This window comes from Chiloscyllium plagiosum, chromosome 3 (assembly GCF_004010195.1).
Source record: "Chiloscyllium plagiosum isolate BGI_BamShark_2017 chromosome 3, ASM401019v2, whole genome shotgun sequence".
Taxonomy (NCBI): domain Eukaryota; kingdom Metazoa; phylum Chordata; class Chondrichthyes; order Orectolobiformes; family Hemiscylliidae; genus Chiloscyllium; species Chiloscyllium plagiosum.
The window spans coordinates 10,695,684-10,706,696 of record NC_057712.1 but is presented as its reverse complement, the minus strand read 5'-3'; the positions used below and the strand labels follow the sequence as shown (position 1 = coordinate 10,706,696).

General features: G+C 40.6%; 1 protein-coding gene across 1 annotated transcript; it reads right to left on the bottom strand.

The window, feature by feature from the left end:
* Nucleotides 1-769: 769 nt before the first annotated feature.
* Nucleotides 770-10,787, bottom strand: sf3b6 (splicing factor 3b, subunit 6). Its single transcript, XM_043677065.1, has 4 exons — nt 10,680-10,787; nt 9,732-9,850; nt 3,174-3,312; nt 770-1,219 (listed from the first exon to the last, which is right to left on the bottom strand). The coding sequence occupies exons 1-4, from the start codon at nt 10,707-10,709 to the stop codon at nt 1,133-1,135; spliced, it is 375 nt and encodes a 124-aa protein (XP_043533000.1). The 5' UTR covers nt 10,710-10,787; the 3' UTR covers nt 770-1,132.
* Nucleotides 10,788-11,013: the final 226 nt, after the last annotated feature.

Genomic DNA, 11,013 nt, shown 5'->3' with positions numbered 1-11,013 from the left:
GAAAATTTCAAGAGATTTCAACAGAAATTGTAGCTCACCTTGGACAAAGCTAAATGGAGGCTGGATTGCAAGAGTCGTGACAATATCACTTTCCTGAAACTTCATATGTACCAAAACCCACATCTACCTGGCCAGGCATATTCTGGCCAATGTGTCTTACTACAGAGGGAAACGGCACTGCATTTGGAATTATCAACGGGCTGCCGAGTTAACATAGATCTGTAAACAACGCCCTCAAAACACTGCAAAGATCACAAGGGGGAGAAAAAAAATCAAATTGTTGTTCAGCTACAAAAAATAAATGGATTTCTTATCAAGATGCTTTATAACAGTCAAAGGTCACCCAAAATGGTTACAATTGCTTTCCAAACTGATATCTCAGTTGGTATTAGATCAGAAGAGCACTGGAGAGATGAAAATGAGGTAAAGCAACTATGCTTTTTTTCTGTACATGTTTGCATACATATACAAAGCTGCACAGTTTTGAAATACAAATATAAAAGATTGCAACATTTCAAAACTTTATAACTGGTTACTATTTAATGACAAGAACATTTACACTTAATGTTTGGAGGTGCTGGTTTGAGGGAGGATAACAAGACAGAGAAGGTCAGAATACTGAACAATAGGTGGACTTCTTCATCTCACGTCCCAAACCAGGCCACAACCCAGTGTTCTAGCTACCTAATTCACTGGTATCAACAGGCTTACACTAGAACATTAGCTTCACACTTCGCCACGGAAATACATCAATAATGACCAACATAAAACCATTTTACAGTTTATTGTACACAAACAATCATTTTGAATACAAGAGTGCACATTTGACAAATAATATCTGGATCACCATGGTAACTGGTGTGTAGTCCCAGTAAAAGTATTTGCAAATATAAACATCACCATTTGTATGCAAACTTAATTATGTTAGGTTTCAAATTAAGAAAATATTACATAAAGTCAAAATAAACAGAAGTAATGTTTAAAACAACCACCGATTATTCAAAGTAAATGGTATTCTTAAACTACAAAATAACCTGGTGAGATTTATCCAAATTGCTAAGTTTAAGACATCTTCAAAAGTCCTTTCAATAGTATTTACAAAGCAAAAGTTAAAAAAACAAAACCCAATGGTTCATTTTGTTTCAGTGTTGATTCCATACTTCTCCTTGAGAATTTTAAGTTGCTCTTCCTTTTTCTTTGTATCCATTTTTTGGAAAGCCTGTAAAGAGGGAGAACAAATGTTTTTTTTTAAAGCAATGGAAGTCACAAAAATAGCCAAATCCAGCTATCGATTTACAAATTGTGAACTATATCAATGGAAAATGAGATTCCATTCGTGTTAAGGATTCAATGATCATTAACCAGAAAGGAACACCACAAAGAATTTAAGGATCAAGGCTAAGTGTAACAAGCTCAAAACCTTACTTTTAAACAAACAGCCACTGTAGCACACTAATCAATTGTTAATCCAAGAATTAGCAAAACAAAATACAACATTTACCAGAATATTTAGAATTACTCCCAAAAGTGATGGTGTCATTAGGTTTACAGTGGTGAAGACTACAAAACTAATCAGCACTCACAGTCATTATTCCATTGAAACATTCAGCAAATGTCGGCACATATGCAGAAAAGCAGAAACCCAGAAGTTGCTGTCAGTGATGCGACACTTCCTCAGGTTATGCAGTGATTGATTGTGGTCCGGGGGTGTGGCCCAGAAATCAAGTGGATTGACAATAATCTATGGCACCTATCTGTGTTCCTCTGTCTGAATCTCTTATACAAAGTATAATCACTTCAAGACACAACAACCCTGATGTGCTTCTCATTTCATTCTTAGAAATTCCAACTTGTCCAAAGTTCAGCAACACATATCCAATTTCTCCCAAGTCCCGAACATGTTTCCTATCCTCCATACTAAACACTCAGGATAAATGTGGTGTACTGCTAATGTCATTGGACCGGTAGTCAAGAAACCAGGCTAATGCACAGCAGAAATGTTCATATCCTAACATGGCAGCTGACGGAATCAAATTCCAATTAACCAAAACTCTAGTTAGTCCTAGTGATATGATCTTAAAACTCCATTTAAAGATCGAAAGCTGTGTTCTTTACCCACATATACACAGTAATGAGGTTGACTCAACTGCTTTCTGAAATAGCCAAGTAAACGGGTTTCAGGGCAGTTAGGGACAGACAACACATGCCACCCTTGCCAGTGACATCCACATTTCCAAAAGGATTAAAAAAGTTTAAGCCTTAAAATATTTACTCCATAGCAGCTCAACATTACTCCAACCCTATACATTCCCATGCAAGCGGTTTATTCTGAATTCCATCAATCTGTATACCTTTTCCCCCTACCCACTTTTACCATCCACTGTGCAGAGCATTAAGCCGAATCAGACTCTTTGGAACATTTTCGAAGTCTACTTCACCAGCTTATACAGGTAGATCTCCTATAATGGGGTAGTTGTGTTCCAGTAAAACTTTGCTTAATAGAAATAATGGGGCCTATGGGAAAGGTGGGGTTAGGGGCAGAACAGCAAAATAAAAATCACTCACGATTGCTCAAAAACAACCCAAAAGCCTAACACAATATAGCACAGCCTGAAATGAAGGCTGAAACCATATTTAAATACATTTAATACATTACTTTAAAAAAAATTGTTAATGCAGGGACAGAGCTTCTTCACCACTACCTTCAGGTACAGTTGTGGTTGCCTCAGAGGGAGAGCAATGAACATTTATTAGGTTAACTTTTGAGATGAAGCAGCTCAATGTATTGTACCGTATCTCTCATATCTGACTTTAGCCGACATTGGCAAAACTACAAAATGAAGCATGTGAATCGATTGCTGCTCGAATCGTATTACTGTGAACAGAGGTAAGTGTTCGCAAAAATACCGTTCCCTAATTCTTCAGTGATGTTATAGCCAAACCACGCTGCTGGAACATCACTTTATACAAGAACTATATGTAAAAGCTTGTCATCCATTCCTTAAATACCTACGCTGACTTTGTATGGTTACGTTTTACTCTTTTTGTGAAATACCTTGGATTTTTAACTATCGAAAGACACGTATATTTTTACTGGGTCATTTCCAGCATCGTTTAACAAATCAGGCTTGATCATAAAACTTCAACACGAACAGCCTAGTAACAAAGCTTACCCTGTTTGCATTGTAGTACAAAACCACAAGGTATCTGTTGCACACATTGAACCCAGATAAGTGGTCACAAGCATTCTTGGCATCAAAAATATCTTCGTACACTACATATGCAGTTCCTCTTGTCTCAGGTGTATTTCCTCTGTTAGACAAAGTTTACAGAATTAAGATTATACAAACTTGGGGTCATTAAAACTACAGATTTTGCTTGGTTTCATTTATTCCAGTAATTTGAAAGAACTGACATTTCTATATGACAGAAAACACACTTTTTTCCTACAAAGGAGGGCAATCTGTAACATTCTCTCCCAGAAAAACATTGTGACTTCATGAAATTGAAAATTTCAACTTCAAGACACTTGTTAGTTGAGTGTTTTCAGGGTTAGTGAACCAAGACAGGTGGATTACATTAAGATACAAATTAGTCAGATAGTAAACATACTAAAAGGGTCATTAGTCTACTCCAATTATTATACCTCTATGTACAGCATGTTAATTCCTCATTTACAGCCATTAAACAATGTGCATTCATTATTTGTGAATTTCTCTTGAAGTACTTATTTTCCAGAAGTAAAAAAACAATCTACCATTTATTGAACAAGCTTATGAGCAAGCAAAATGTCAGGAACACAAGTCAGCTTTTCAATGCTAGTTTGTAATGTGAACCAGACTAACGAGTGGCATGGTGGCTCAGTGGTTAGCCATGCTCTCTCTCAGCGCCAAGGATCCAGGTTCGGCTGCACCCTCAGGTGACTGTGTGTAGTTTGCATATTCCTGCCATGCCTGCAAAAGGTTTCTTCCTGGGCGCTCTGGTTTTCTCCTACAGTCCAAAGATGTGCAGGTTAGATGGACTAGCCATGGGAAATAGGGTAGGGGAGTGGGTCCAAATGGGATGTTCTTCAGAGGATCACAGTGTGGACATGCGTGAATGGCCTGCTTCCATGCTGTTGGGATTCTATGAATGGAATGAAAGCTTATTTATCAGATATCAGCTTCCTGGCTAAAATTTGCTCTGGAATTGTTAAGCCAGTTCCAATGGGTGTCTGTTAAACTAAATATACTGACATATCTATTCCACTTAGGTTTTTTTAAATCAGCAAGACATTTTTGTCCTCGTTAAGAAAAGGACATTCTTCAGAAGTTGACTTATGGGATAGGCAACTTTTATTTGCATGTAGATGTGTTGTTCAGTACTTGGAGGATATGGACCCCAAGCATCAGAAGAGGGGAGGAAACAAAAACCATTCCACTCCCAAACAGGGAGGAACAGGTTATTCTGACAAATCTCATTTTTGATTTCCCTTCCAAAAAGCAAAAAAAAAAAATCACACATAACCATGCTGGTGAAAAGCAATGGCTCAGTCAAAAGTTGTGAACAATTTCGCAAGTCTCTTTAAAGAACGAAGATAACAAAAGAGTACAGATTTGTCAGCATGAAACCGGAAACAAGAAGCTACGAAGACAGTGGATGTTTCCACTGGAGCAGAGACACTGAAAACATTAGTACAGGTGTTTTAACATTGAAGAAATTCGGCAGGATAAATAAGGAAAGACTTCCCCCTGGGCGAGGAAATCAGTGTTAAGACTGGAGGTAAACATTTGACAGAGGTGTTACTCATTAATAACAAGTAAAGAACGCACTGCATTTCATATTGCATAACTATTTGAATAAAATGATGGCCAGAGCAATGAGAAGACAGAAACAATGGAATTTTTTTTTCTAACAACAAGGCAGGTCAAATGGCTGCTACTTGTCCTTGCAGCGTTGTACTCCAGACTAAGCAAGGATACCAAGTTCAGCTTTGACAGGGATACATTATGAACACATCATAATAAGAGGATTTAGATTTCACTATCCTTTTCAAAAATTTCCAAGTCTTTTTAATAAAAAAAAGTCAATTTGCTCTTAAAAATTTAAACTCAATTTTAAAATTTCAACTTTTAATTTCTAATTATTCATTCAAGCCTAAAATGGAATACAAATAGCTAAATTTATTCTCAGACACCCAGGTCCAAGACAAATCTCAAATTTTTGGTCTAAGTTAAAACAGCGCTTGTCAATCTAAGGCAATTACGTACTTAACCCAGCAGCAAGGTACAATGAATCATGGGCCTCAGCTCAGCACAAATTAAAAATTTAACTGTACTTGGCTCACATCAGGAAGACTTTGCTAATCTCTGAAGATGTCTTGAGAAATGCACTCTATTATTCAATTAATGAGGCAATCCACATATCATTAACAAAGATGCATTTCTTCATAACTTAATCATGTTAAAACTGGCATTAACTAGCAGAATAAAGAAATTGTTGCCCTATTCACATATAGCCAAAGTTCCATCATTGTTAGTAGCAGCAGGGAATCACTCTGCTTTCTGGCCAGTATTTACCCCTGAAAGAACATGACAAACAGGTTAGACATCATATTTGTTGAAATTGGCTATCATGTGATTCCTGAAGGGCTTATGCCCGAAACGTCGATTCTCCTGTTCCCTGGATGCTGCCTGACCTGCTGCGCTTTTCCAGCAACACATTTTCAGCTCTGATCTCCAGCATCTGCAGACCTCACTTTCTCCTCTATCAGGTGTCTTACATTATTATTGTAACCATGCTTCAACAGTACAACATGACTGTAAAGCTCTTTGAAACATCTCAAAGGCTTTCATTTCATAAATGAAATGATACGTTTTGCTTTGCAATGAGCAGCTTGGTTTCTTCATTCACAAAAATTTGATTTTAAAGAATGAATTTGGTTTTCATCTTTAGTGGCTTTTATCATTGAGTTTTAGCAATACTGCATTTCTTGCAATATTACATTTTACCAAGGTTGTTTGGCTTTAAAATAGTTGCACATCCAGTACCAAATTAACACAAAGACTTCAGAAACAAAACACAGAAGTTGAAGTCAGCTATTCAGCCCATTGCTTCTACTCTACCATTTAATGAGATTATGGCCGGCCTGATAATCCTCAATTCAACCTTCCTGCCTTTCCCCATAACCACTGATACCCTTAACTGATTAAAAATCTCACTTAACTCGTCAAAAAAAATAAGAAAACAATTTGCACATCATGTTTTGACCAATATCTCTACTTCACAAGCAGCATTTTAATTCTTGCCAACCTCCACTGGCTGTCAAATGACAAACCTTTAAATCCTTTGATTATTACCTTCAACTTACATAAGTAATAGTCTATAGTTTTCTTGCAAACTTCTTCCACTTCCAGATTCCTAACTGCCTTCTATTTCCTCCACATTTTTATTTTCATAAATTAGGTTTATGCCCTATGAGGTCTTCCCCAAAATTATTCTATTTTACTACCTCACCATGCCTGTTCTCAAAACCTCTTCGATGATGTCTTTGACTTCATCCCTCTTCCAATTTCAGCTTGGTGTGCACTTCTGCCTTTAAAATGTTCTCCAACATTAAGACGACAAACAAAAGCTACCCTAGTTTACAGATATTCTTGAATTGTTTTCAAACTAACATACAAATATTCACAATATTTTTTCAGACTTTAAAAATAACAACGTGCTATTTAAGCACAGTTACCATTTGTACTTGTGTCAAAGAAAATACTGTATGGCAAAAACATGACAAAAGCATCCAGTAACCTGAAAGTAGCAAGTTACTGAGCCTTTAAAATGTTAATGTAAAAATCAAATGGGTGTATAAAGTTAAAAATCACAACAACCGAAAGCTAGTGTGCTTCCAATTAAACCTGTTGGACTGTAACCTGGCGTTGTGTGATTTTTAACTTTGTACACCCCAGTCCAACACTGGCATCTCCAAATCAAATGGGTGTGAACTTCATAATCTGCATGACATCTCAACCTCTACAACCTAAAAGGACAGATGCACAGGAACATTTAACTGCACAGCACAAGTCCACACCACCCTAACTTGGAACTGTATTACCATCCTTGTAAAGTATTTGTCAAACTCCTAGAAATCTCTTCCTAATGAAACTAACATGGAGGTGCCAGTGTTGGACTGGGTCGGGCAAGGTCAGATGTCACGTGACACCAGGTTAAAGTTTTATTTGAAAACACAAGCTTTTAGAGTGCTGCCCCGTCAGGTGACTTCACTTCGGTTTCTGACCTAACTAAACTATCATTCCACCTGCACCAGATGAACTGCAGTTATTCAAGTCGTCACCTTACCACCTCTTTCTCAAGGGACATTAGGGATAAGCAGCAAATGCAGGCCTTGCTAGGAAGACATTGTACAGAAGATGTAAACAAAACAAGCTGATACACAAATAGTTTAGATCAGAGTGATGCTGGAAAAGCACAGCAGGTCAGGCAGCATCCGAGGAGCAGGAAAATCGACATTTCGGGCAAAAGCCCTTCATCAGGAATAAATGGCATTTTTGCAGGAGGTAGGGTGGGAGGAGGCGTAATCCAGGTAGCTGTGGGAGTCTGTGGGTTTGTGAAAAAAATGTCAGTGTCAAGTCAGTCGTCATTAATGGAGATGGAGAGGTCCAGGAAGGGGAGGGAAGGTCAGAGATGGTCCAGGTGAATTTAAGGTCGGGGTGGAATGTGTTGGTGAAGTTGATGAACTGTTCAACCTCCTCGTGGGAGCACAAGGTGGCGCCGATGCAGTCATCAATGTAGCAGGGAAAGAGGTGGGGAATGGTGCCGGTGTAACTATGGAAGCTGGACTGTTCTACGTAGCCAACAAAGAGACAGGCATAGCTGGGGCCCATACGGGTGCGCATGGTTACCCCTTTGGTCTGGAGGAAGTGGGAGGATTCGAAGGAGAAATTGTTAAGGATGAGGACCAGTTCAGCCAAACGAATGAGTATGTCAGTGGAAGGGTATTGTTGGAGACCTCGGGAGAGGAAGAAACGGAGGGCTTGGAGGCCCTGGTCATGGCGGATGGAGGTGAAGAGGGATTGGATGGCCATGAGGAAGATGAGGCGATGGGAGCCAGGGAAACAGAAATCTTGGAGGAGGAGGGTATGGGTACTATCTCGAACGTATGTGGGGAGTTCCTGGATGAGGGGGAATAGGACAGTATCGAGGTAGGTGGAGATGAGTTCGCTGGGGCAGGAGCAGGCTGAGACAATGGGTCGGCCAGGGTGGTCAGGCTTGTGGATCTTGGGAAGGAGGTAGAATCAGGTGGTGCGGGGTTCCCAGACTATAAGGTCGGAAGCTGTGGGTGGGAGATCTCCTGAGGTGATGAGATTCTGTATGGTCTGGGAGATGATGGTTTGGTGATGGGGAGTGAGATCATGGTCGAAGGGGCAGTAGGAGGGTGGTGTATTCGAGCGGATACATAAATATTCTAACACTTTGGTAGAGGATTGTCCACCTTAAATCCACACTCCAGATTTGTACATCAAGACCTGCAATATTAACTTTGAAAACAGAGCTCTGCAATTATATAGCTTTCATGATATTACAAAGCACTTCACAGTTAATGGGGCACCTTTAAAGTGTACTCATTGTACACTGTAGGAAAAGCAGCATTTAATTTGTGCACATTAAAGTTGTGCAAACAGTAATGATGGTCAAACAATTTAGAAGCATTCATAGAGATTAATATTGGCCAGATCACTAGGAGAATTCCTGCACACTCCTTTGACATCTCCCGAGATCTTTTGCTACCTCCTAGTTTCTGCTTAATATATGAATTAAAAAGGCTTTACCTCTAACACTGCTTTTCTTCCTTGGTGGCACTGAAGTTTTACTCTAGATTTTATGTGCAAGTCTCGAGACGAATATTTTAACCCATGAATTTCTAATTCAGAAACAAAAGGTGCTATTAACTAAGCCACAGCTGACATTGCTGGCTTTAATTTCAACTTTGGGTATAAGGACACTTGGAGATTTCCTTAATTGAACCTCAGGCATTTTGCACTATTTTTTCTGCGGCACAGTACCCAAGCCTGCTACTGGGAAACATTGCCAACTAGAAGAATCACCAGAGCAAACAATGCAATTCACAATTACGAATGGTTATGTTCAATCCTATCATCCCTCGCCCACCAAATCACATATTTGCCACTCATTATACAAATCATTTGGAGATATAATATTGTAAGGTTTAAGCAAAAGTAGACCATTTGGCCCACTGACCCTGTACTACTAATCTATGAGATGGTGATTTATAATCCTCAGCACCACTTTCCTATCTTTCCTGCAGCACGGTGGCTCAGTGGTTAGCACTACCACCTCACAGAACCAGAGATCCAGCTTCAATTCCAGCCTCAGGTGACTGCGTGTGGAGTTTGCACATTCTCCCTGTGTCTGCGTGGGTTTCCTACGAGTGCTCTGGTTTTCTCCCACAATCCAAAGAGGTGCAGATTAGGTGAACTGGCCATGCTAAATTGCCCATGGTGTCCAGGGGTGATTAGGTTAGGTGCATTAGTCAGGGGTAAATGTAGACTAGTAGGGGAATGGGTTTCGGTAGGATACACTTTGGACGGTTGGTGTGGACTTGATGGGCCAAAGGGCCTGTGTCTACATTGTCGGGATTCTTTTCCTCAAATGGTTCCCTTTATTAAGAGTCTGTCACAGCCTAGACAAATACTAATCTGAAATAGTATAGTACTTACACTCTGATTTGTCGGATTGGTCCATATTTCCCAAATATATCGTACATTTCTTCTGCTGTTATTTTGTATGGCAAATTTCTTATATACAAGATACGATTTACTTCTGGAGGCAAACGAATCTGAAATAAGAAAACAAGTGATTATTAATGCACTGATGTAGGAGGTACAACATAAAGGGGGACACAGATTCTCAAGGGAAGAAATCCAAGGGCAAACATGAAGACATTACTGAAGCTGGAAGGGTAAACTGAAAAGTGGTTAACAAGGCTTTAAGCACAAAGGGATAAAATGCAAAAGAAAACATTGAAAAATATTGCTCAACCACAAATGGAAAGAGAAATACCAGAACAGCTCCAAGGATAAGAAAAAATACAGGGGTAAAAAGAACTGAAGATGCTGGAAATCAAACAGAACCAAAAAATTGTTGGAGAAACTAAGCAGGTCTGGCAGCATCTGTGTAAAGAAAGCAGAGTTAGTGCTTCAGGTCCTAGTGATGCTTCTTCTGAACTAGTGGTAAGTAGTTGGAAGTATTTCAACTAAATTTGGTGGTGGTGGTGGTGGGGGGGGGTGTAGTCATACACAACAGGTGGAACAAGGTACAAAGTGGGGGAGAAAGATAGTTAGGAAAAGGAAGGTACAATAGTAAACTAAAGAAAAACTGATGATAGGGACCATTGTGGGTGAAAGCAGCCACAGGTCAGTGTGTGTGTGTGTGTGTGTTGGGGGGAGCGGGGGGGTGAGTAAAAGACTAAGGGGCAGGCACTGAGGCCCTAAAGTTGCTGATCCCAACACTGAATCCAGGAGGGGCTTCTCTGCAGCACCGACCCCGAGCTGCACACCTGGACCCGAGGCAATTAACCCTTTCCTCTCCCCGGGCGGGGGGCTATCGGGTCTCCAGGGGGGGGGCTGTAGCGGTGGGGAGGAGCTCCGCACGGAGGCCGCACTCACGTTCGCCCTTTTCGCCGCTTGCATCGCCATTGCGCCGCGTCTGTACCAACAACAGGCCCAACACGAAACCGGAAGGAGCGCGCCGGAAATGGGGCAGATGGGACGCTCCAGCGCGGTGACGTCAAAGAGTCACTTCGGCGTAACGTCACTGGCCACCCACGCATCGGGGAGTGCGCATGCCCCGGGGTGGGGAGGTCACAGGGAGGTCAGCGAGGTTCCGGGTCGCCAGGATCACGTGTCTCCAGGGGCTCCACGGGATGACCTGCCGTGCTCCATGTTCGTGCAACAGTGTGTGGCCCCCTTGGCAATGAGTAATCCCGATCATTGTGTACCC

Coding starts and splice junctions, on each gene's coding strand:
- sf3b6 (XM_043677065.1), bottom strand. CDS start 10,709: ATGGCGATGCAAGCGGCGAAAAGGGCGAAC. Junction 9,851..10,679: donor AAGCGGCGAAAAGGGCGAAC/GTGAGTGCGGCC, acceptor TTCTTATTTCAG/ATTCGTTTGCCTCCAGAAGT. Junction 1,220..3,173: donor TGTACTACAATGCAAACAGG/GTAAGCTTTGTT, acceptor CCCTCTTTACAG/GCTTTCCAAAAAATGGATAC.